Below are 27011 nucleotides of genomic sequence, written 5' to 3'. Positions count from 1 at the left end.
AAAAGCTGGTGTGACAAGCTTTATGTATGATTTTATTTCAGCTTCTTGTCCTATTTCAGTTCTCATGAATGCGATAATGAGGGAGGTGCTAATTATTCCTTCATGAACTTTGAGTTGTCTTAGGGACCAGGTCAGGGCAGATGGAGGGGTTCTGTCACCGTGCTGTGTGAGTCTGAGCACGGGTGAGCTCCAGCTACTTACGGTTTCCTCCTTACTGGTAACTCTTCTCCTAAGTGAGGGGGACACAGCTCAGCCACAGGTTTATTGATACCACACACGTTTTCTTAGTTCCTTCTGGAACTCAGAGTAGCTTGGGAAAAAAACGTGCCTTTGTTTTCATCGTGATGGGCTTGGTGACAGAACATGAGGGGATGGTGAGGTGCAGCTTTGCTGGTTCTTTTGAGGCTGCAGCACTAATAGATGATTGCATAAGGAGAGAGGAGACTTGTATTTAAGATAAGGATGAATAAGTCACAGTTAATTAGCCAAAATTGATAATTGAAACACATAACGCACTGAGCCAAGCATTCACATGATCTACTAAAGACTTAAAATATCATATTTTTACAGCCAACTGACCCTCCCTGAGATCCAGCCAGGGGAGGTGACTGCTGCTTGCAAATACTTTATGTAGGCAAAGCCCTTATTGTACTTAGAAGCTTTTGGGATAAAAGTTCTGCATCTCTAAAGAAAAAGTCTTCAGAGCTCCTGAAGCTCTTGGCACCGGGAGGAATCTCTGCAGGGACAGCACAAAACCTCCTGCAGCCATCAACCATTTTCTGCAGCGCTACAGGAAGGTATTCCCTGAAAAAGTGGAGGTGAGGGTTCTGAGTGCTTCAAATCCTCAAAAGTTGTCCTAAAATGTGCTCAAAAGTCTTTCACCTTCACCTTCTGGGCGCTGTCATGAGCACAGGTCCCATGACCTGGTGAAATCACGCGGAGCATGGCATGGAAGGGCGAGCCATTCCCAAGCACTTTGCATTGACAGCAGGATAAGAGCAATTACAGTAGCACCTGAGAGGCAGCTACCTTGGGAGTGGTTTATCCAGCTCCCTGGCTGCTGTTAGACAACCCTTTATTTCCACAGCCATGGGCTGTTGTAGATAAATTCACAAATAAAGTCAGTTCCATGTCCTTAGGAACGTTACTCCATGATTGTTAAGATTGGATACACAATCTTAAGATGGATACACAGAAAAAAACCCCACAGCACTGGTTATTTTCGATTTGGAAAAACAACATATTTGGGAGTGATAAGGATGGAAGAAAATAAAACTTCTTTCTGCAATGAAAGCAGTAATGAAACAACAGACCACTAAAAATGGATTAAAGGAATAAAGCAGAACAGAGGTGGAAACTTTGCAGCAGGTAAGTTTCATCACAACATGATATTACAAGAAAACTTAGATTATTACAAAATATTATGGTAAAGTGTTAACAGACTTTACAATGAAATTACATTAAGAGAGGATAACATTGAAGATGTTTTAAATGTTGCTGAATGAGACAGTGACATCCTTTCGTCCCACCTCAGTTTTCCCCATCAGCTCTGGCTTTTAACAGTATTGGTATTTGAATTTTGTGCTTTCCAGGCTGGAGACACTGTGCTCATTTGTATTTTGAAGCAGTCAGTTTACTTAGGCAGCATTGTGGGCAGAAGGGAATTTTGCCTTCAACCAGTCGAGCCACGTAAGGGTTTTCACTCCATTATTTACCTTGTAAATTAGACTCCCGAGGGGAGAGGGGCTTTCAGACGTTTGAAATGCTGTATGCAAAAAGCCTGTACATTTGTCTCTCTTTTTTGTTTCTCTCTTTTAATATTAAGCAGCCCTTTTCACTGCTGGTTCTCTGCCTCAGGACAGCGGAGCAACACTCGGGAGAGACAAAAGCGAGGGAGCGGCCGCTGGGTGTGTCAGCTGGAAGGGCAGAAGCTGATAGAGAAAATCATTTACTGTCATCAGCACACAGTAAGTGTTGCACTTCACAAAATAGGAGGGAAATGTTCTTGTCGTGGAGACATGGAGGAATCTTCTCATTTTCCACGAACCTCCTTTCTGAACAGCCAACACACAAAGTTCTTTGTCTTCTTTTCTTCCTTCTCTTCAACTTTCACACTCATGTTAAGCTTTCTCTCACACTTGCCAACTAAAGTAGACTTTTGCAGGACTTCATAGTTTGTTTAAGGAAAAAAAATATGGAGTACATTAGCAGTTAATTTAATGGATTCTTGCCTAGGGGTTTCAGTATTGTTATGACTCAGGCCTCTCAAAATCATGAGATTGGCTTAGTCATTCTTTTTTTTTTCCCCTTTTTTCCAGATACAAACGCTGAACCCATTCCCACCCTGGTTATTTGGGACAGAGGTGGGACAGCTTCACACTGGCATCACCTGGGCACGCAGCCTGTCACCTGCCAGAGGGACCCTGGGCATGTGGCCTTTTACAGACAGAATTTGGACATTAGGAGGAATTTCTTCACGTGATTAAACATTGGAATGGGCTGCCCAGGGAGGTGGTGGAATCACCATCCCTGGAGATGTTCAAGAAATTACTGGATGTGGAACTCAGTGCTCTGGTCTAGTGATCGGTCACAGGTTGAACCTAATTACAGAATCACAGAATCATTAGAGTTGGAAGGGACCTCTGGAGATCACCCAGTCCTGCCGAGGCAGGGTCACCTGAAGCAGGTGACACAGGAACCCATCCAGGTAGGTTTGGAATGTCTTCAGAGGGGGAGACTCCACAACCTCCCTGGGCAGCTGTTCCAGTGCTCTGCCACCCTCAACGTAAAGAAGCTCTTCCTCAAGTTGAGGTGAAACTTCTTGTATTTTAGTTTATGTCCCTTGCTCCTTGTCCTGTCACTGGGCACCACCAAAAAGAGTCTGGAACCATCATGGCACAGGTTTCCCAGAGAAGCTGTGGCTGCCCGATCCTTGGAAGTGTTCCAGGCCAGGTTGGACGGGGCTTGGAGCAACCTGGTCTAGCAAGTGGCATCTCTGCCCATGTGATCGGGGTTGGAATGAGATCATCTTTGAGGTCCCTTCCAACCCAAACCATCCCGTGATTCTATTATGCTCTTGACATCAGCCTTGGGAGATATTTATATATCTTTTGGTTATGAAATCTCCTCTCAGCCTTCTCTTTTCCGGACTAAACACGCCCAACACCCCCAGCCTCTCCTCATCAGACAGATGCTTAACGGTGCTTCCATGGAAGTTTTTTGGGTTCCTCTCCCTCTTTCTCGCGCGGTGCCTCCCCGCTCCCCTCAGGGGGGCGGTCCCATGTCAATGGAGGGGGGTTCCATGGAAGTTTTTAGGGATGCACTCCCCCTTTCCCGCGCAGCGTCTCCCCGCTCCCCTCAGGGGGCGGTTCCCGCCCCGCTCCCTCAGCGCGCTGCGCTCCCGCCCCGTGCGCGCGCAGCGGGCGGGCGGGGCCGGCGCATGCGCGGCGCGGCGCGCGGCCGCCCGCCCGGCTGGTGCGTGCGAGGGAGAAGATGGCGGCGGCGGGGGCGGCGGCGTGAGGGGCCGGGACCGCCGAGCTCCGCGGGGGACGCGGGGCCGCCATGGCCCTGCACGGCGCGCAGGTACCGCCCGCACCCGCGCTCTGCGCTCCCGCCGCACCGCGCCCGGACCCCGCGGGGGCTCTCGGCGGCGGGCGGGCCCCGGGGTGGGGGGGAGCATGGTGGCCGGGAGTAGGCCCAGGGTGATTGTGCACGTTCATTGAATGTGCGGAGCTCGGTGGGGCCGCCTCGCTGCCCGCGGGGGCGGCGGATCCGGCGCTCCCCCGGCGGAATTCCCACCCCGGAGGGGTCCGGAGGGCTAGGGGGCGGCCCCGCGCCCGTGGCGGAGTCACCACGCCGGGGCTCGGGGAGGGGGGGGTCGGTGCTGAGCCCCCACCGGGGGGCGGCTGGGACAGAGCCCATGGCTGCGGGTTCGCTTTTTTATTTGGGGTAGAGGGGGAGAGACAGAAGCGATTCTATAACGAGAAGGGAATAAGGAGATTTGTAAAGTAATCCTCCCCCCCTCCCCCCCGCCCAAACACTCGCTAAACCCCGGCGCATCGGGGTGCAAAGGGCTGAGTGTTGCAAGATCGCCGTGCACGGGGATGCGTGTGCGGGTTCCCTGGATCCCACTGGCTGAACCGGCCGGGAGATTTGTGCACGGAGTGGGAAAAAAAACTGCAGCCGTGGTGGTTTTCTCGCTGGAAGTTTACAGCTCGGTTCCCGGGCTAATCCAGTGTGTGCTTAGGGCAAATGATTGAATGGGTTCACTTCGCTCTTTCTTTTTCCCTCTAAGGTTTTTCGTCCCGAAAAGGTTTAAAGCAGAAATGTCAGGAAAAGCGTGTGGAGCGCTGAGGTGTTTATTTGCAAGACTTCGTGCAACTTTGCATTTAGCAAATAATAAAGTTTAGAAAACTTTGGTGCCGTTAAAGATAATTTTGTTAAGAAGCCGTGTCTTCCATAACAGAAAATATAGTTCATAAAATATACGTTCTTTCGAAGAAGATGATGCTTTATTCTGAATTTTGTGTTTTCTGAAGGCAGTTAATGTACACATCAAATGAAGTTGTGCACTGGGGGCACTGAGAGGGATTCTTCTTCCATAAACAAAAGTTTGTAATGGGTGAAAGCTATATTGACATTTCTTGTCCAGCTTCATTTATTTATATTTGAGAGCAAGAGGGGAGTGATTTTGTTTGTGTAGCTGTTCTGAGGGTCGTTGCAGTTTCTGGAGTTTGTTTAAAATTTGAAATTGATTGAAAATTTGGCGTCCTTCAAGTTTTCTTTCTTTTCCTCTTCAAGTGGAGGAAACTCACTTAGTTTTTGGACTTTTTTTAACTGTCCTAATGACTGATAATTACAATCAGGTTTATCAGAATGATTCAATGCCCAACTCAAGGGTTATTTCACACCTTACTTTCCCCTCCCCTCAGCAGTGCATGTGGTCTGTTTGGTAGGTTTGGGGTTTACATTGCAGCTTTTTTCTTGATTTAGAAGAATTAAGGACATTTTTCTATCTGTACTTAATTATGTTGGTGGACCTTGAAACAAAAACACGTGAGGCTCATGATTTAGTTGACAGTGAAGTGCTGCAGAGCTGAAATTAAAACTAGACTGTAAATTCATCTTTAGTAGTAACTTGAACGTCTGCTGTTTTAAATCAACTTCTTCTATAGGTTAATGCAGATATTTGGGTCTCCTGAGGATTGTTGTGTAAATTTATATAAAATTTGGAAGCATATCTGTAAGATATCTTTTAGCTGGTGCTTTGTTCATGTCATTAAGCAGCCTATTTTTGTGAGGGGTTTTTGTTTCCAAATTTAAACAGTTTATTTAGGTGCTGTCTAGGATTTATGTGAATAATTCTAGAACAATATGGTGCTGTAATGCTGAATTAAGGTAGCAATGTTTTGGACTCTTTTGGATGAAAAGCCTGAAGAGAAGTTCAGGGATGCAGTTTCACGTGTAGGATTTTTCCTCTTTATTTTAGAACGGTGCTGTTGCAGATCAGTAGGAAAAATAAGAGTTTTGCTAAAAGTTGTCTGTTCTGAGCACAAGATAAATAACATTATTGAGTCATCGTGTTTGTGTCATGACGCAGAGTTGTGGGCAAAAGCGTGTCATTTTTCCATATCGCTGTAATTCGGGTGTACAATAATTGAGATATTTTTTGTAACACGTGGAGGAAAAGGCCTTCAAGAAAATGCTGCTGCCCTTACAGCTAAAATGCACAGTCAGATTTCTGCCGATGGATGGATCGTGTAAGAGCGGGCAGAAATATTTCCTCAGTCAGTTTGCGCGTCGTGACAAACGAATCGTGAAATGCTCATATCAAATATTTCCAAAGGGGGATTAATTTTGAATGATCAGCTCCTCAGCAAGCACAGGAGTGAAGGATAACACGGTTTAGGTATTGCTGGTCGTTTGTACCTCTGTGTTCCATGTCATTATTTCATAATCATTTAATGAGATATTGAAGTGTTGCTGTCAGTGTTCCGGGTGTGTGCTGGCTAAATTCAAAATCTGCCCTTTTTTTAAGGAGAGCTAGAAGTAAACCTGCTGTATCACTACATGACACTGAAGATGTTAAGCTGATCTAGTTAAAACCATTTGTCATCAAGGGCGTCTAAAAATCTCTTAAAAAAAAAAAAAAAGGGCAGCTTAAAAACTATTTCCCTGTTTGGAAAGAGTAAAACTGTCAGAACTGTGTAAACTGTTGTTTTAGTCCCTTTTTCTATTGTTTTTCATGGAAAGAATTAATACAGGCGCATCATTTATGAATTCCTGTGAAAACAAGTTAAGCAGAAGAAAGGATACCCTGGCAGAATGAATCATTTATGCTTGTTTTGTTCTTTCACCATCACCGTGGTGTCAAATGAACGCGGTGCCATTTTAAACGTACCGCATTGCCCCCAAACCTGGCTGAAGTGAAAACCGGGCGGGTTTGAGCTCAGGAAAAAAAGCTGAACAAGCTCCTGAGCTGCTCATCCTCACCCAGGATGTGTCTGGCCTGGCAACCAGAAGAACTGGAACTCGGAACATGGCATGCAACCCGACTCCCTGAAACACTGCACTGCGAACGGCCTCTTTAATGGCCGGCTTGGAGGGTTGCTCCCTGGCAGGGTGTAGTTTGATGTTCCCTTAAGCCAGGGCTGTTTCTAGAAGAAGAAAAAAAGGCAACATTCCTCAGGCATTTGTGCTGTGCTGCCTTTGCAGTGCATTGCCTGATGTTTGTGGTGATTAGGAAATCGATGTCTCTAAAATAGCGTTAAAAATTGGTTGTTCTGCACCTGGGTGAGTTTCTTGGGCACATGTGGGTGATGTTGGAGTGTCCTTACAGGCAGAAGGAAGCGTCTGGGGAGAGGGCAGTGTGGATTCTGTCAGGTTTGTGAAAATATGGGGGACAACCTGAACACAGAATAAAAGATGGCTCTGGAAAAGGGCTGCTGTGGGTGGATTTGGGGAGAAGTGTTTGAGTGCATCCTCTTGCTGCAGCTGCTGCTCAGTTGCTGTCCTGTGTTTTAAAGGGCTGAAAAAGCTGTTTTTTTGAGCCCTGCTGTCACTGCTTAGAAGGATCTGGGTTCATCCTTTTGCCCGTGGAGTGAGTAGTTATTCAGGGATTCTGTGATCTTGGGAATTCAGGCTGCAGCTGAAGCTGAGAGTTTCGGTAGCCAGGAGGTATCATTTGCCTTTCTAAAATGTGAATGGTGAATCCACGCAGAGTAAAGTTGGGTGAATGTGGGTTGCTTGACTTAAAAAAAGGAAGTCTGGGAAAACTGACATAGAACTTAAATTTGGAACTATATGGAAGCATGCAAATAGACTAAAACCCACAGGTTTTGTGAATCACTGCTATTTATTCTGTGCATTCTAGCCTATAGCACTGATCTGGAGACGTTTTAGAATGGATCCAGCCATCTACCTATTAATAAATCAAGATTTTGGAGGCAGTTGCTTAAGACACACTGCTTTTTCCATCCGTGTAGCTGCTAAAACACTTGTAAAGTTAAGTGGGGTTTTGTTTATAGGTAAACTGAACAGTCTCATTTCTGTTTAGTGGTCGACACACAACGTGCTGTGTCGTACAAAACAGCCAAATCTGTTGTAATAGAAGTTGCTGGCCTTGGGCCATTGGATTATAGTCATTTGTCACTCTAATGCCATTTCAGCAATGTAGATGTTCATTTCCAAAGAATTAAACATGCTGGAACTGCGGTTTTTCTGTTTGATGGAAGTGTTTTATGTGTGATCATTAAACATACAACTGGGGATTAGGGAACAAAGGGTTATGCTTCCTGGTGAAAAAGTGTGTGTGTGTACATGTGTGTGTGTGTATGGACATTCCATCATGGAATAGTCTGATGTCTTAAAATTAGGGTTCTGAACCCTGTTTTTATTTTATGAAATTTTAGCATATGCTTTTGAGACTGTTTTTAAGTATTCTAAATAATGGGGCTGTGTCGGTTATTTTTAAAACACTTTAAAGGATTCTGTTAGGTTAGTGCTCATGCTAATATATTCATTAATGTTTTAATAGAGTAAAACTTTGATGTGCATTAGTCTTTTCATTTTGTATTTGACTAATACCTCATTTATTTGCAGATGTTCTTGATATTTTAAATACGTGTAAGAACTTTTCCTCCTTGTTTGACAGCATATGATTTATTGATCTTTGGTGTGTGCCACAAGGTCTGTTTTTCTTCACCTGCAGTCAGGCAGGAGGTAGCTTAAATCACAGTAGCCTTAACAAAGTGTTTGTGTAAGGCTTATTTAAATCATACACCTTTTGAAAAAACATGTGAGCTTAAAATTAAGAAAGGCCTTGTTGATATTCTGTGGTAGTCACAAATGTTAGTGCTGTAGGAAAAAAACGTGCAGGAGTGCTTTGGGGAATTTTGCTTCTTACAGTGTTGTGTGTGAATTCATATCGTGTATGGAAGCTTTAAAAGAAGCATTGAATGTTGTTTGCATTGGAATTGTAGTAGGAAAGAAAAGGATCTAAATCAGTTTCATTGAGGGCAATGTTAACACAAACTGGCAAATCACTTCAGGGATCTGTCATTTATTACTTTGTTGAAAAAGTAAATACCCCAATTGAGGCTCAGCTTTGAGGTGGAAGAGAAAAATGCACTATCTGTAAAAAGATGTAGAGAAGAAATGTCTCTTAAGGCTGTGTGAAAAGATGCATTTAAAAAAAAACATGTAAGAAAGTAGGTTTCCTTCAAAGATTTCTGTGTATGAAAGACTTCTTATTTTGTTTGAACTACCCTGAGTGCACCAGCAGAAATAGCAGAGCTATTCCCTCAGTACAGTGGGCATGTTTTTCATACATTTAGAGCCTGCTGTAGTGATTCACAGCTTTCCTGCCTCATTTTCCCCCATGAATGTTGCAGGCTGGCAGTGGATTTGCCACTGTAACTTAAAATACAGAAGAGTCATGTATCATTCATGCAAAGAAGTGAAGGCTTTTGGTGTGAAAATATTTTGTCTTTTTGGAGAGGGATGTCTTTTTAGGTGGTGTAGCAATGTGTTACAATAGGCAAGATACTGATAATCTGATTGGGCTGGATGGGGAGGGACATGGAAAATGTTCAGTTTCTTGTGTAATGGGAGGAACAGGCAATTAAATTAATTGTGTTCAAATAATGATTTTGGGCCATGTTACTTAGGCTCTTCGGTTCAAAATGAGGCTGTCCTGGTACATAGTATGGGATGGTCTTGTCATTTTAAATATGAGTAAGTGTGATAAAATGAGAGGGAAATCAAGCAGAGAGAGAAAGAATCATTGTCAGCACAAGTAACAGCTGAACTGCAAAAAGAATCAAGTTCTCCTGAGTTCCAGTCTCCTTCAGTCTATCCATTAAATCATATGAGCTCTAATAATAGCTGTTACCCAAGAAAGTAAGGAATAGCACTTTAATGTCCTTAAAGACTGGAAAACCTCACTTTCTGTTCCTCTGGTGCCTTTGGGATACAAACCCAAAGTTGCCACCGTTTGAAAATTTCTCTGGAGCACTGTGGTTAATGGATACAAAGTTGGAAAAAAGTCAGAGACAACTTATTTAGGCAATTCCCAATACTCACTTTCTTCTCACCTAAAGGCTGTGACCATAGACCTTAGCAAGAAGTTTAGGCTTGCATGAATCTCACATGTGAGAGCTCCCCAACAGAATTTAGGACAACCAAAAAAAGGGTTCATGCTGTGAGTGCTTTCAGAGCAAGCAGGAATGAGATACATGGAGTTATCATCCTGGCATTGCAAGCAACAGAAAATGTAAATGCAGCAGAATCATAGGAGTGTGAAGGAGGAGCAGTCAGCTCTCAGAGCAGAAGAAATAAAGCTGTGGATAAAGCTGCTCATGTCAACAGGTTTGTGTTCTCAGTCTTTTGATCTTCACCTTAGTCCAGGCACAGCCCGGAATTGTGGTGGTCACTCCTGCTGTTAGTCCAGGTGAGTTGAAATAGTGTTCCAAGGATTGCCACAGCTCTGAATGTCCTAAATTGGGGACCATAAAGGCAGTGGACATGTATTACACTTAGCAGTAGTGACTGTCACATTAAGGCCAGTATGACCTTCATCGTTAGTGTAATTGCATCCTTAAAATAGAGATTTCCCTGAGTTCTCATCAGTGTTCACCCCTGGAATTATGCAGTAGGGCAGCTGTGCACATTTTTTTTCCCTTTGCTTTGTGCTGCTGGTGGTGGTGGGTACATGGGCAGGAGTTGCAGTGGGCAGAGGGATCCCTCATTCCCCACAGCAGTGCTCCATGGGGGGGCTGAGCTGTGAGCATTATTTTCGTGGGAATATGGCTTTATAGTTGCTCTGAATTCCTCACAGATTTTTATAGCCCAAAATCTTAGAGCTAGGAAAAAGACAAGCTGTACATAAGGTGTTTTTTAGCCATTTGGTTTCCACATCAATTTTTTTGTGTTAGTGCTTTGAATTTACTTATTTTATGACAGCTTTAAAACAGAAGTACTTACAAGTAGTGAACAACTTATCATTGGTCAGCTCCAAGTTTGAGTGTCCAACACATCCAGTGTTTACTGAGTAGGCAGCAATGTTTGATAACATCAGACATCCCTAATTTGAAACTGAAATCAGTTTGTATTTTGTAGTTCAGTTGGTATTTTCTGTCTTATTTGCAAAACAGCCATTTTGAACAATTGCATGAGTAACTCATCACGTTAATGGAATGTCTTTATGATCTGCAAGATTTTTTAATTAGATTTGGGACTAAAGGAGGCAATGAACAGCCCCATGAGGAGCATGTTCTTCCAAAAGCTGCCTAAATTGGCGTTGTTTGAAAGTGGGGAGTATTGTAAGTTCACAGAGAGCTGAAATGGGAGGGTTTGGTTTCATCGATGTGGTTCAACCTTGTCAGCATTGCAGGTTAGATGGCAGTTTGCTGGTATTTATGTGGGGGTCTCCAAAAATCATGGATGGATGAGGAGAGGATGGAAAAGGTGCTGGAGTTGCAGCAGGCTCGTGGAGGTGAGGGGTGTGAGCAGGGACACTGCAGGCAGTGGCTGCTCCTGCCCCTGTCTGTGCACTGAGGAAGCTGAAGAGCCAGTGTGGGGCTGGGTTTACCTCCCTGCCTTATGTCCATAATCCCGTTTGTAGGTGGCTGGATGTGCACAGCAAGGAAGTGGTGACTCAACTCCTACCTGGATGGGGGAGGTACATGAGCTGTCTGTACTCTGATCTCAGAGCCTTGTGGGCTTCATCAGTAGTAGTTTGTCAGTACACTCTGGTTTAGTCCCTTTTTCTCCCTCAGAAAGCAAGAGAATTTCAGTCTGTGAGGCTGTAAATGTGTTGGGAAATATCTTCAGTGCTCTGCTCGGCATTCTGTTCATTCATATGTGCAAAACAAGTCTGAATGCTAACAGAAGATCTTGTACAAGGAAAGACATGAAGTAGCAGCACTATCAGTCTTTTGAAATGAGCTACGTAAAAAAAAAAAGTCTTAAAATTGTCACTGTTATCATGCAGCAAAGCTGCTGCTGTAGTCATACCCAGTATTTAATCCTGTCACTTAAAAATACGAGTGTTTAATATGCTTACTATCTGGGTGTGGTGGCAGCAGTGTATTAATCTGTGCATTTGTTTGAGCAGGGATCTTGCATCTCCATTAAATTGTGTTGCAGATCCTTAAGCGCTCAAACTATCTCAGGAGGCCGTGGCGTGTGTGCGGTGTCCCAGTTCTCATTTTAACTTGCACACCCCTTCTAAATACAAAGTTGCTGTCATGGGCTTTGCCAGATCCTCTCAGGTTTCCACCTGCCAGTTTGCTACACGTCGGGCTGGTAGAGGAGATGGATAGCTGAGAATTCCCTGGAATCAGGACATTGGATGGTGTCCTCAGGTTCTGTCTGCTGGGGACATCCAGCATATATGTGTGTCACCTGGTGAAGTGCTGGGAGGGGTTTGAATTCAGAGAGAAGACAGAACCTCTGTAGAATTATTATTCCCAAACTTTAGCTGATACAGAGCTTAAAGTATGAGAGACTTTATTATGTTGTGATGGTTGTGTTTAATTTCTGTGATCCCCTTGAGTCATTCACCAATCACTGTGTTTTCCACAAGTTCTCTGGTTTATTTTTGGCCATTTCTCTACGAGATTATAACCCATTTTCAGCAGGTCACAACTTGCAAAGGGCAAAGTCTCATTCTCCTTGTTCCTGGCCATTTGAATCGTTTGCTTTACACTAGTAACCATCTGGATCATTTTTTCTCAGTTTGAGTAGAATTGATCATTCTGCTTGTGCCAGCACTGGCACAGGAGAAGAGGTGGGATTGTGAATCCACCAAAAACCCAAAAAGGCAAGTAAAACCTGTGTGGCCTTGGTGAATGGAGCAGGTTGTGTGTGTCTGTAATGACCAGGCAGTGTTTTACTGTCACTGTTAAATGTGCAGTGCCTTGCTGGGGCAGTCACCCCTAGGCAGGCTCTGGGTATCATTACCTTTTGCATTGTCTTTTTTCATTCTCTCTTGGTGTCCAGCAAGGTTTTGATAGGACTTTGCACCACATTTAGAGGAATACTGAACTTTCTAGGTTAAATCTCGCTCATCTGTAACTCCAGGCATTCAACACTGCCAAAATTTAGGGTTGAGATGTGAACTTAGGCCTTCCAAAGAGGTGTATCAGTGCTGGGTAGGTGGGCTCAGCTGCCTTCTGAAGGTGCTAATCTGTGTTCCTTGGCAGGATGGAGTCCAGATAGCTAATTTTTACCTCACCTAATCTTAGCAGTCTCAAATCCTGCCCTGAGTAATTACTTGTGAAAAGCATTGTGTGGGTGACTCGTCTGCCTGGTGCTCTGAGGGATAGATTTTAATTTTCCACGGTGTTTAGCTACAGCAATTCAGAGGCTGTGCTTTCATTTCCAGTGTGTTTTTCAGCTTGTTTGACAAACTGGAACAGCAGTTTCCTTACTGCCCAGGGTGGAATCATTCCCTGGGATGGGGCTGCACTGATCCTGTGATGTATTAGTCCTCTGGGAAGGTGAGACTAGTGGGAATAAGCAAAGAAAATACTGAACATACACAAACCAGTGGGAATCGAATTAAGATACAAGCAGTCTGAATTTTTGTGCAGCATTGCTTTGATTACTTGAGTTTAGAAACATAATTTTTAATGTAATTTCTGTATTTTAATGGGGTGCCACCCTGAATGTTGGACAGTGTATTTGCAAAGTTGGCACTTTTACCTGCATGGAAAGGGTGTCCACTATTCAGGCACATGGAGCAGCTCACAAGAGAGGGAGTATGAGATACATACTGCTGAAACTGAATTAAAAAGATTTTTGACAACAGTAGAAAGACTACCTGATTCCAGAATTTTGGAGATAATTTAGCTTTTGGAGTGGAGGGTGATCTGACAGGCACAGACCAGTTCTTTCCAATTTTTTTCTCCTTTGCTATCTCTGTCTGTAACCTCAGATCCTGTGTCAGCTCTTCATCTAACTCCTGTCCCTTATCTTTGGCCTCATCAAGCCAATTGTAATATTCTTGAACTACTTAAAATGTGCCTATATTTAAGCCTATTTAATTTCTTAAAACTCACATGCTTGCACTTTTTCTTCCTAAAGCTCTGCTTCTCTTTTTTCTTTTTGAGAACCTCATCCGTGTCTAGATCTATTAGTTTTACTTCTTTAAACCGAGGATTTGAAGGATAAAAGTAGCCTGTGAGGTAAATTCAGGTATAGTAAGCACAAAAGAAGGGCTTTGCTCTGCCAGGGCACTGCCAGGCACCTCTGCAGCCTGGAAGCCATTCCAGGAAAGCCTGTCTTTGTTCCAGTAGCCCAGAGCATCCTGCCTTGCTGGGATAGGAATGTGCTGGCTCCTGGATACCGCAAACTATGTGGATGGGAGAAAAGATGCATGTGCTGTCCTTCCACCTGGAGGAACTGAGAGAAGCTTCTTGAACATAATCCTTCAGGATCTTAGTTGCTGGAATATCTGCTAGATAAAAGATTCTATCAACCACAGAAAAACATGCAGCATGCCTGGAACTTGGGTGGACATCTGTGAGGTGTTAAAAGGCAGTTTGCTATTTAATGTGGCCAAAGCAGTGTTCTCCAGCTGCAAACTGATTTTACTGCCATTTCCTTAGAAGTTTGTCCCACTGTAGGTATCTGGCACTGAACATTGCAGCCCTAATGATTTTAGTTTGGCAGAGAAAAAAAAAAGGCTAACACCAAGGGGTTTGTGCTGGGAAGTATTAGATAAAATTACTAAGGGATTGTTTTGCCTGCCCCACCTGTAATAAAATAGTGGTTAAACTGGCTGTGTTCTTGAGTAACTTCCAGCTTCTCTCTCCTCAGAGCTTATCATGCTGTAGTAAATCAGAATAATTCAGGTCTTAATTATTTCTGTTCTTCATTATATGGAGAGTTTACAATTTGCACATTAGACTCAATAACTAGTTCAGTGCAAGAGGAGCCTGCAGAGCTTGAAGTAAATGTGTTTGCTCAGTGATGAACACCCAACCTGAAGCTGGTGTTTTCTAACTCTTTGGGGGTGTGAAGAGCCTTGGCCATAGGTGTTTCATCAACCACTGTTCTTGAATTCAGAACTATTTTGGAAGTATTTATTTTCCATTTGGTATTTGGAAGAAGTGCCTGCTTGGAGAATTTAATAGGAAAGTATTTTTGTTTGGCTTGTATTTTGATTTAACATTGCAAGAAAACAGATTGGAAAATGTTACTACTCTGCATCACGGACAGATGTTCTGTGGGCTCATAGTGGTGGTGTAAAGGTGTCAGAAATTTCCTCTTTTGCTCTCCAAAGAGCTGAGAGTTGCTGTAATCACCTCTGACGATTGAGTTGTTATCTCCCCTTTTGCTCGCTGTCAGGAGCACACACTCCAGGTATCCTGCTGTGGTCTCAAAATGCCTGCTCTTCACTGCAGCCTTGTTTGTGTGATGTGTGTGTTCTCACCTTGGGTTCTGGGGAAGATGCAGGGAAAGTATTTTCTCATCAAGAATATGTGATGCTCTCCCATGGGATGCAAATTAAAAGGTGTGTATAAAATGTGGATAAATCCTCCCTTTGCTGGGCCACTGCTTTATGGTCACAGAGAAGGGCTACACCAGCATTGCCCTCTTTGTGCTGTGATGATTTACAAAGTAAGATTGTGCCTGTTTGGGTTTTTTCTTTGCTGTTTTTTGAAACAGAAGTGTCAGTTGGGGAAAATCTTAATTGTGAAGCAGCAGAAGTTTTTTGCTGGAGCAGTCCTGCTTTGGAGACTGGAAGATAAGGAATCTTTCCAGAACACCACGCACATAAATACAGTGGTGTTTGTGTAAGATGATGGGTTGGGTTTTATTCTACTCTTTCTTCCCCCTACTGACTATAATGACCGATTTATAGCCAACTTCCTTGGGCTTGATGCACTCTGTGGCAGCTGCTGTTTGAAGTGGAAGGGTGCCAACAGGCACCTCATTTTGGTAACAGAATGATGAGTGTACATAAACAGAATTTGTTTGGGTGTAAGAAATTGGCTCGTGTTTTGGCAGGTTTTGGTATGGTTATTGTTCACTTTGTTGCTCTGATTTGAAATATGTTATATAATTGATGAAAAAGAGCACAACCTCCTCTGCTTCTGTGAATACTCGAGTTCCAATATTCAGGATAAACTGTTCTGACCCACGTTGTAGCCTCAGATAACATCAGGCTGTAGGGGGCATTTGTTCACGAAACCTGCCCTTCCAGTAATGCCACAGCTGTGCTTCTGTACTGCCAGAGAGCTGGTTTTCCTTCTGATCAGAAAATGACTTTTTGAGAATGATCATTCTCTTTTTTTCCCATAATGGAATAAATCCCCCTCTGATTAATTCATGTGAAATGTGCAGAAAGTGTGTAACTCTCTTCAGCTGTAAGACTTTTGTACTAACATCCAAGAAAACCCTGAACTGGGGGAAAAAAAAGGGATGGTACAGTCACACACTATATTTTTGAGCCTTTGATAACTTAAATGGTGGGCAGGCAGACTTGCACTGACTCATGGGCTTAGTTGACCTACATTTACCTTGCTCTGATCTTTCTCCAGGCACTATGGAGATGTGTTAATGTTCTAGTTTTAAGCTGTAGGCTAATGATAAAGGACTGGAAGCTGTACTAAGAGTTTGCTTATTATTTGTTGCGTTTTCAGCTGTTAAAAGCTTTTCAATATGCAACTACTCCACCTTAAAGTAGAGTTTCATTTCCATATGTTTGTATTTTAGAAAGTGGACTTTTATTTTTTTTATGAAAGGGGTATAGCAACATAGGACTTTTTCAGAAAGTGATTTACCTAAAATACTACTATGTAGGCTGTGCTGGAGTTGTAAATGGGTGGCCAGTGGTGGTCATAGCTCTTGGTTATGGGATGTTGGTTGCAAATTCAGAACCTAAAGAAAGCCCAAGCAACAAACCTGTTTTTCAGTTTCACAGTTTCCCCTGTGCTTTTTAAAGCATTTTAGCAATAAGTTTCTCAGATTTGGGAGTTCAGAAAATCTTGTTGTATCCAATTAAGTAATCATCTGTGCACCAAGGCTTGAATGGATTTCAGCTCAAAGGGAAGGAGAACCTGAGGGAAGGCTGCCTTTTCCTGCACTCTCCATAAAAAATTTGATAAACCAAAAAAAAAGGGGGGAAGTAAAGGGTGAGGAAGCAGTGCCAGGTTTGCTGCTGGGATGACTAATGTGAGAGTGTTTTCTCTGCTCATAAAACCCAAGTGCAGTCATACACATGTGCCCTTTTTTCCTTGCCAGAAAACACACTTCTGGCTGAATGGTTCCTTTTCTTCCTCTACTCCAGCCTATCCCAGAGCTTTAAGAATAAGTCCACATTGTAGGAGGAGCTGGGTGGGCAAGATTGTTCTAACTTTAGGGTATAAATCAACTATTTCATCAGTTCAGTTTATATGGGAACTAGTCTGACTTGTTTGGCCTTCTGCTTAAGTTCCTTAGTGGTGGCAAGGCATAATTCAACTGTAAAAGCTTATTTTTAACTCCTTTGTGGAAAAGCAGTTGAAGTGGGAGTATTTGCAGCTTAAACTAATTTGCCTGGAAGATCTGAAGCTGTTGGGGAGCAGATGAAAGCTGCGTTAATGCTTCTTGAAAGCACAAGTTGACACTTCATTTTCCTATCGTTCCTGCAGCACAGGTGATGCCAGGAGGATGATGCATCAGCAGTGCTATTTCTACCCATTTTTCTAGGACAAGCAGCTGTGGAACACGTACTCATCCTCCTTTTATTCCTCCAGGACAGCGTTCCTATTGCTAGACTGGAACAGCAGTGGAGATTTCATTACAGGCAGCAGGGTAACATTAGCACTCATTTTTTCAGGTGGCTAAGGAGACCACAGCAAAAAACAGTCAATATGGGGAGAGTTTGTAGGTCGGGCATTTTAATCCTTTGGGGTCTTTTCCTGCCCCTCTTTGGAATTACTTGTGCTGTTGCAGCTTTTGTCTGCGTAGTTAAGATGCTGCTTGGTCAGTTATGGTGATCAGAGTTATTGCACAAATATAGCAGTGCTTTTACTTTAATTCCTGTGTGGTAGAAAACAGAATTTATTGTGTAGATTTGTTTGGTTAATTTATTTTGTGCAATTTATCTTATAATCTATCTGCAGTTAATACCTTGAAGATGTAAAGGTGATGGCATTGATGAAATGATTTGTTCCAAGTGGTGTAGGCTCTGCTGGAGTGCAGCTGGATGTTACACTTGTAATCGTATTATAGAGATTAAGTTAGAAACTGATTCCAGTTCTGTTGTGACTGGAAACACCAGTGGCTGACAATCAGCAGGATTTGGGATGTTGCTCTAGCATGAGTGGCTTTTTAAAGAGAACTAATGTTGGGAGGCAGGTACTGGATACAGGGAAACTTGATTCCTTGCAGCATGTCAGGCTGAACATGGAAATTGGTGACAGAAGCTCAGTGGTGAGTTGGAAACACTGTACCAGCTTTAATAGTCTCATTCATTCAATAGTTTTAACTTTATTATAGAAAAAAATACATTGCAAATTTGTTGTACTTAAAAAAAAATTCATCTGTAGAGTATTTGTAGAATATTCTAGTGTTACAATTTTAGCTTCATCAAGAAGAAAGCAAAGATCCGGGTCTTTCAGTGTCCTCTCTCCAGTCACACAGGAAGCAGTGCAGAGCTACAGTTCTATCTGCTTCTTTCAATTATTTTCAGAAAGGTAGTTGTACTTTTCTTTTTTGTACTCCCAAAAGCTGTATGAGTATGTTTTGAATTCAATGCCCAAACTTTAATTGCAAAATCTCAATCAGTGGAAGTAAGGCAAATAAATTAAATCTGAAATACTGGAGCACCTACGTCACCTGCAGCTCCATGTGAAGAGATACTGTTTTAGAATGGCACAAAGTACACTTAATTTTACATTCATTTTTAAAACATATGTTTCATTTATGTACTGGCTCTTGTAGAGTCAATGTCTGAAAGGAGAGATTTGGGTATGTCATGTACCATCCCACCTAATGCCATCTCAGTCTTAAGGTTTATTCAAGCATTGTTTAGTTTTATTTCATCCTTGGTCTCATAGATGTGACATCTGCAAGAAGATATTCACATTTGAAAACTCCAGGAGTACAGAACTTGTGTGTGTGGAAACCAGCATTCAAAAAAACAAGGTGGAAACCAACCCTTGTGAATAATTGTCTTTTTTAACTGATTGATTGTTAAACCTCAGTATGGAAGATCCTAGATGGAAAAACATAATTTTTTGATGGTGCAGTGTAAGCAAAGCATTTGATTATGTTGGTGTATGTTCACTCACTTGAGTTAAATCATGGTAATTTTATTATGTTTACTGATATATTGTCCATCTCTGGTAAATGGTCAAATTGGGTCACAGCTGGGAATGGCAAAATTAAATAGATCCATCAGTGTGTTTGGGGTTTGCTGTTTTGTTTTTCCACCCAAAGGGAGAAGTTTGGTAACACTGACCAGAAGGTGGAAAGGTAGCAAAGGTAGAGTTGTTGTCCCATGTATCCCCTCCTCCAGGAATTCCACAAAGCCTCATTCCTTCCACACACTCCTGCATCCCCCACAGAGGAAATTATTATTTTCCACCTGGTTTCTTATACAGCTGCAAGTGGAAGATCATTGAGATTTGTGTGATACTATTTTGATATTGCTCTTAATCTGTGGCAGAAATCAAGCTCACCAGGTACCTTAAGGGACCCTTGAGCACACTCAGTGCAAGGTCAGTGATTGCTCTGCAGAGTTAAATAATGTGGGGAGGAGCAGGAGAAATGCAGCGTGAAATACGTGCTCCCAAAAAAGCCAGAGAGGATTCCTTCCAGCAGCCAGAACAGAAAAGCTTTTATATAGGTTGTGCAGATGGATTGGGAAGGGGAGGGAGGTCAGGTTTGACTGAACTAAGCCTCTTAGGGATTATGTATCTTTAAAAGTAAGTCTTGGGGTAGTGTTACAATTGGGAATTTTCAAAACTTTCCCCCAGTGTTCTCTTGGAGTTTCTCTTCCAGACCTAGTCTTGGTATGAAACTGGATCTCCTAAGCTTTATTCCTGCTCTCCTGTGTGAGTGAACACTGGCACCATTGACTACTGTTTAACATGCTTTTCAAGCAGCTGTGTTTTTGTTTGAGGCTATAAATCCAAATCAATCTTTGCGATAAGCAATTGAATGCCAAACAGTGGGTTTTTTGCCTGGAGAAAGCTTGATTTTTAAATTTTGTCTCAAAACCAAATTTGGGTAGAGCTCTTAGTTAAACCTCAGCTTTTCACTGGTAATGGTTTTTAATATTTTGGGTTTGTATGTTGCCAGATATGCTGGAGTTTGTGCATTATTGATGGTGACAGGCCTGGGTGTTGCTGCCTGGGCCAGCTGAGCTGTGCCCACATGTGCTGTGTGTCCTTGGCTCCTGGGCAGCTGTGGGGGTGAGGGGAAGGCTGGGGCTGCCCTGACCCGCCAGGGATGGCCCACGACAAGCAGCTTATCCCTGAGCACAACCTCTCACCTGCACCAGGGCTGACCTGAGCAGCCTGTGTCTGATCCCACTTTTTCCTTGGAGCTTGTGGAGTCCATCTATTACCTGTGATTAGGACCTGGAAGCAGCATCCCATACAGGTTTATAGATTGATACAGCACAGGGCAGGTTAGTTGGGCATTTAAAGGTATCAATTTGATGCAGTGCTAATGGGTGTGTTTGTTTCTTAGGCAAATGCACACTTGAAAATATATTAAAATTGCAATTGAAATAATCTGAAACGGGTTTGGCAAAGTCTTAATGGGTGCTGATGTATCTCTATGTTGAAATGTTATTTGTAAAGTGGGGTGTGAATTAATGCTGATGGTGAATAGCTTGTGTAAGTTGTGTAAATAATTTAATTAAGTCTTTGATTGTTCCAAGTATTAGATTTTGTTTGTCTGTTTGGGAATAAAGCTAACTTTGAGGCTTTTGAGGTTAGGTGGAATAATTTCAGGGGTACAAGGTAGGACCCCAAAAGCTCATGCTGATAATGAGATTATCTTGTAAGGGTGTGTTGCTTTTATAAAATTCTAGTGCTCTTGGTTAAAATTGTTTCCTACTTAGATATTTCAGGTGCAGCAAAGCCTTTAAATTTGAATTAATGGTGCGGGGTCAGTACTTCAGTGATGTCTTTCTGACACTGTTTAGAGCCAAGCCAAGTATTTTCTTACATAGGTGATTTGTAGAGACCAGACCCACTGATTCCTTGGGATGGGGGATGGATGGGCAGCAGGCAGGGAGCTACACTTTCAAATTGCTTAAAACACATTGGCTTTTCCCCCTCTGGATCCTTTTATTGGGTATAGATTGTTATACTTGCCAAGTGATGTGATGTCATGGTTCTTTTTCACTTTAGTGTGTCTTAGAAAGAGTAAAGAATTCTGGTGTGTTTGCAGAAATAATTTCTTGAGAGATGAGGCAGAGGACAGGGAGGTTGGTTAAACTGGAACAGGTTTAGTGGCATCAGTCCTATGGACTTAAGTTTCTTTTGAAATAAGATTTTTCTCAGTTTACTTGATGGGGATCTTCTCATTGGTTTACTTTGTGTTTGCTTGTATAAAGCATTGTTAAATAAATCAGATAAAATTACAGATTTCTTCAGGCCCAAGTGGGATGGGTCTTTTGCACTATAGTCTGACTGGGACTAGTTTTTGGGTTAGATATTGGTAAATTTGTAAAGTCCTGGCAGAAACAGCCACAACATTTCTCGATGTGAATACACCATTAAAACAGTTCCATTAAGGTTGCATTAATGACCACCTTGTTCAATTTTTGTCTCGTTCCCTAATTAAAAAAGAAGCATTTTCTTCTGCTCAGAAAGAAGTACCAGACCTGTGATACTTTGCTTAAAAATCTTGATAAATTTAGTATTATATTATTACATGGAGGAATTAGAGTTGGATTTATATAACTTTTAATAGTTTACAGTTGAGATTGTTTTCTTCTGTTGCATGACTGCATCAAAAATACCTCCTGAAACACAGTGATGATTCAGCAAGTGTTTTTTCTTAGGTGTGTAGTTGCAATAGGATAAATTCTAGCTCATATGTTGCTGAATAAAAATGGCTTGGTTATATTAAGGGTGTAAATCAAGCTTAGATGCTGTGCCAAGAACTGTGAAGGCACTCGGGTACAATTTAGGGATGTGTTGGGTTTGGGTGTTGGACTGTCTCACTTGGTGGTTGGCACTTGGCTGTGGGAAGAGTTTTTAAAGCATGAAATGTTTAACTGTGCTTCACCCTTTCTATCACAGATGTTCCAGGTTGTTTTGACTGTTGGAATTGTTTGCAGTCTAAACCAGATTATATTAATATTTTTTTGAAAACATTAAAAGGCATTTAAACGGTCAAACACATAAAAGTGCATATGTATAAATCACTTTTTATGTAAGAAAACTGTGTTTTGCACTTGCTCTACTTTGCTAAAGACTTGGGAAGGAAGTAAGATGAGGATTGGGATGTAAACAAGGTTTCTGACTCCCAACACACAGGTCTTTTTGAATTGTAGTATCTTAATAGATTTTATATTGAATTTATTAATTGTATTGAATGTGAATCCTTCTTTAACAAAGATCCTTCTCTTTTATTTTTAGTATATTTTTGGGGAATTCAGCCCTGATGAATTTAATCAGTTTTTTGTGACTCCACGATGCTCTGTTGAGGTAAGATCTGCTTTAAACTTCTTTTAGAAATAGCATTTTAAAGCTACATCCCTTTGTGTGAATTTGAAATATAACAATACAATTAATATTTTATCATTCCCTTAGCTTGCTAATTTACAAAGTGAAGATACTGGTCAGTTAGTTGTCTTCTTTCCATGTATGTGGATATTAAGTCAATTTTGAGAGATAAATTAGTTATTCCACCTTCTGCTTTCAGAGCTGGAGTATCTGAACTGGTGATGGGATGATGACAGAGAGTTTTCCAGCCCTGTTACCTCAGCTTTGGTGGATTTTTTTTTAAGGGATGGGTATGGAGAAAACTTCTCAGCAGTGTTCTTGGTAATAAGTTGGGCCTCTCAGTCTGGTGAGCCTTTTGAAGCACAAGGATTCTTTATATTTTGGGACAGGTGGAGCGCTGCTGACCCTCAGTGCTGTGCTTAAAGGGAAAGCGGTGTGTGAGGTCTGAGAAATGAACTAATTACAGGGTCAGTGAGAACCACAGAGCAGAAACAGTTGTCTTTGTGTTTGAGTTCATTACATACTCTTATTGGAGGCTCTTATTCTCTGTAGTTCTTGGTAGAGAATGATGAAACCATTTCCTTCGTAGAGAAGAGTATTATCCCCTTGTCCTAATCTCCAGACTCAAGAAATGATTTTCCTCTAGTTCAGTTTCCATGTATTTCCTCCAGACATTTCCATTCCAACATTTTGGTCATGCTTCCATCCTCCCCTCTCAACATAAAGGAAATGAACACTTGAGCTGTAGATGGGGGAAATCCTTTTGTCACAGTTTACAGACCATTGTTAATGGGACTTGGTTTCCTGTAGCTTAATTTTCCGAGGATAATTAGTATAATACTGCTAAACAATAAAAGGGCATGAGGAGAATGGGGTGGGGTGGGAGTGAGGGAAGTTAAGAAAGAAAAAGATAGTTGTTACTTGCCTCTTGGGAGAGCTTTGTACCTTCTCTGGTAGGTGGGAAGCAGTGCAGGAAGATCTTTAGGGAACACGTGGTAGTTCTGATGATTTGCTGTTTCCCCACCATAAATGCAATCTCAGCAGTGCCATTTGCATCCCATGCAGCATCACCTTAAGTGCCCTCCATCAGCTCTTCTAACACTGGGAAAGATGAAAATGTCATATTTGGAATTCTGTAAAGCTGTTCCCAAAGTCTGTTGAGGAACAAAGAACCTACAGCATTAGAACCAGTCTCACTTCATTTTCTGACTGTCTCAGGTATACCTGGTTAGCTGTCAGAATAAATGGTCCTTAAGTTTGCCCTTGATCTGGTTCAGTTCAGTGTTTTAATTATCTGGATGATGAAATAAAAGCGATGCTTATTAGTTTTACACTGTGCAGATATTTCAGAGAAAATTGGTCTGAAAAAGACGATGCAATTGCAGAAGGACAGGACAGAGCTGATGATGGGGCTGTGTGTTTGACACACATCGTGCTGGAGATCCTTCACCTACACACTGAAGGGGGACTGAGCCAAGGGACTACTTAAAGCTAAAGGTTGTCTGGAATGTCCCTTTTACAGGTGACACTTGTAATACATGTCCTGTCAGACACCTGTTGACTGAGATGGTTCTGGTGGCCCAGTTGTATGAAACAAGTCAGCTCAGAAATCTCTTCTTTCCAAGGTGCTGTTGATTGATCAGATGTGTAGGAAACCAAGAGGCTGACTTCTTTTTTTTTTTTTTTAAACTTCATATTTTCTGAAGGCCTTTGAATCTTCAAATTGGATAAAAACAAAAATTACAAAGTTTATCACAAGCTATTTGCTGTAGGAATTCAGAGGAATTCTTTTAGCTCTAACTATAAAATCTTATTGAACCTGTGTTCAAAATTATTATGGATAGTAAGCTCTAAACAGTCTGGAGCCTCTTTTCTCATTTTTGACCTGAAAAGATGATATATTAAGATGTATTGTGATTTATACATGGATTTACAGCATATGTTCTTTTTATGCACTTTTTATAATGGCATTTTAGGAATATTTTCCTTGCCACCTGTGATGCACTGCTGTCTGCAGTGCATTAAGAAGGCAATATGTAAGTATCTATAGCTTTAGAGAATTGCAAACTTGAATAGAAAACTCTTTTCTTTGTTGCACCATTAGAGTCACTATTTAGAATAGCACTGTAAAGCTGCACTGTGCACTCAATGTTTTATCTCCCACTGCAGAACCAGTCCCGCTGTTCTCCAGGGAGCCACTGGAATGCAGGGTAGCCATGGCTGCCAGGTCCTGCAGGCACAGGAGAAGGCTCTCAGCTGCTCAGGGAGTTTAGGGGCAGGTGAGGGGGGCTGAGAAATTACCCACCACAGCAAGGGTCCTGTCAAGCACTGAGTGTTGATGCCGCTGTTTTATACTACTTGTATTTACAGTCCATATAAAAACCATGTGCTGTGGTTACATTATATTAAGCTGGTAAATGTGTTTAAGAATATACCTCAGCTGAAACATTTCAAGAGCCACACTACAGCTGAACCAGGCTGAGAGTCAAAAGGTTTAGGTGTGATTGTTGTCTGTGCAAAAATGTGTTTCACCTTTCACAGGTGATTTGGTCTCCATTTTTTGTCTAAACAGAGGGTATGTTCCTCATCCTAAAATCGTGGGGAGTTAGTGTTGATGAAGAAAGGTCCTGATGCTGTGAGGTGAATTGCTGGAGAGGTTGATGAGCCTGTGGTGTGTAACCAAGATAATCTTTATCTTTCAGTAATTGTGGTAATCTGCAAGGACGCCTGGAGCTGCAGAGTGGGATTTGATAAATATAGAAGCATAAGTTCCAGACATACTCTCTGAAAATCAAATAATGATGTTATTTGGAAAGGATTCGGATATTTCAAATGAAACTGATATGAAATGTTTATGGATTTGCTTTGCCTTTAAATAAGTTTCATTTCTTTTTTGTACAGCTCCCCCCATACAATGAAACAGTTTCATGTGGTATTAAATCCACAGGTAAGTTTTTCATGATGGTAAGAAATCAAGATCTTTTTTTTTTTCCCCCAAACTTAAAGGTTGTGACACTTTCCTTAAATTTACTGCAACCTCCCTTTAAATATAATCATTAAAACTTGCTTAGCAGGTATATATGCATTTATTAGGTTGGTTTTTAAACTGATTTATTGAATGACATCTGTGAGAGGTTTGGAAAATACTGCATTGAGCTTCAGCTGATTGCAGTGGACATGCTTATTCCTCCTTGATTGTGCTGCCACACAGTCTTGGTGTCTTGCTGAAACATTGTAGGATGTAGCTGTGAAAATGTGGGGAGGAACTTGAATGCTGGTGAATAAATAACTCGTAGTGTTCAGCAAAGAGCAATTTCTGGCAGTTGCAGCCTGAAGACTCCTCTGTTCTGTGTTCCCTCTGACTCTTGTTTCTGTCTGGCTCAGCTGTTTTTCAGGAGAATCCCTTTTTTTTTTTCTCTTTTGATGAAAGTGTGACTCTTGATGTAAAAATACATTACAGAGTTCCCATTTTAAAGCTGCAACATTCACACATCTACTCTGCCTCAACCCATACACCTCCCTGCCTGGCCTTACTCCATAGGTACAAGGAATGGGCAGTTAGGTAGGAGTTCCCATGTGATCATCACTGTATAGTGATATATAAACTAGACTTTCACAGTAAATTACTGTTTGGGTTTTTTCCTGAACCAGAGGAGAGGAAGGGAGCTGAGAGTTGCCCAGGTGTATATGAGAATGACATCAGATCTCCTTCAAAATAATGCAAGTATCTGACTGGACATTTCTCAAAAGTATTCAAAAGAGGACCAAAATGCACTTAGTAATGTTAAAGAACACCTGATCATTATGCTTGGAGATTTTGGCTTTGCATTTAAAGATAAGCAAGATAGCCAGTGATAAAGGAGGATCCCAGGTCCCATTTGAAAGCAGATAGGCAACACTTCTGACAATTCAGGAGCTCTATTTAGCAGAAGAGCAGTTTTAGGACCCTGAGTAGTTTTAAGTAGGAGTTAAAAAGGTTCTTTAAAAAGACCATAGGGTGTGAATTGTCTGTTGGTGCCGGGGGTGTCCAGTCATATATTGCTTTGTCTTAACTGTGGATTTGAGTTTTGTTCTTTCAGGCTGGGATTTTAATGTTCACAAGCCACACAGAAAGTTGGTTTGTACAAATGTTTTTCAGATCATTCCTAGACCTTGAGAGAACCCCTCCCAGCCCTGAGATTAGGTAATGACACAGCACATTAGGTTTTGCTTGAAAAATGTCTTTAACAAACTTGCACTGTACTGTGCATGCACATTATCACTGTGATGGCTGCGTAAGAAGCTGTGGAAACTAAACTGGAATGTTTGCTTAAGATGACACACATCATGTTGTCATATAGTCTAGTTTTTTATGTACTTATCTTGAGTATTTAACTTTATTATGGAACTAGAATATCTGTTAATACTTACTAGGAGTACTCAAGTCATGGCTGAAGCTCTAATATGCGGAATTCTGTCCAGACTAATTAGTGCTGTGTATTCACAGATTTTGGTGTTGTACACAGACTGCCCTTGGAGCATCTGTTGATCCTTGTTTCAATATGCATCCCATGTTGTACATGACAGATAGATCTGTTTCAGTCCATTCAGAAATAGAGCTGTGAACTGCATTGAAACAAAGATGCCTTGAAGCAAAGTGGAAAGTCAAAACAAATAGAAAAAATTGCCTCTCATTTTTTCTCAAATGAACTCGACACAATCTTACAGTAAATGAGTTTCTGCCAATCCTTCCCCAGACTAACTATACAGTAGCCACTGGTATTTATTATTCTAATTCTGCTGTAAGGTGTAAAGTTTAATCCCTCAGCTGTAATTTCCTAATTTGTATGT

The 27011-nt window shown here is 41.8% G+C and overlaps 1 protein-coding gene across 1 annotated transcript in view; it reads left to right on the top strand.

Annotated features, from left to right (window-relative positions):
• The first annotated feature begins 3491 nt into the window (after window positions 1-3491).
• Window positions 3492-27011, top strand: part of USP10 (ubiquitin specific peptidase 10) — a 48812-nt gene continuing 25292 nt past the window's right edge. The window contains exons 1-3 of the mRNA XM_027685008.1: window positions 3492-3582; window positions 22095-22163; window positions 25083-25128. Coding sequence (XP_027540809.1) covers window positions 3562-3582; window positions 22095-22163; window positions 25083-25128 — 136 coding nt within the window. The 5' untranslated portion in view covers window positions 3492-3561. The remainder of the gene's footprint in view (window positions 3583-22094; window positions 22164-25082; window positions 25129-27011) is intronic.

The sequence above is a fragment of the Neopelma chrysocephalum genome, unplaced genomic scaffold (assembly GCF_003984885.1).
Source record: "Neopelma chrysocephalum unplaced genomic scaffold, ASM398488v2 Primary Assembly neopelma1_68, whole genome shotgun sequence".
Classification (NCBI taxonomy): Eukaryota; Metazoa; Chordata; class Aves; order Passeriformes; family Pipridae; genus Neopelma; species Neopelma chrysocephalum.
Note: the sequence above shows the minus strand (reverse complement) of the source record. Positions and strands in the feature narration are given on the sequence as shown.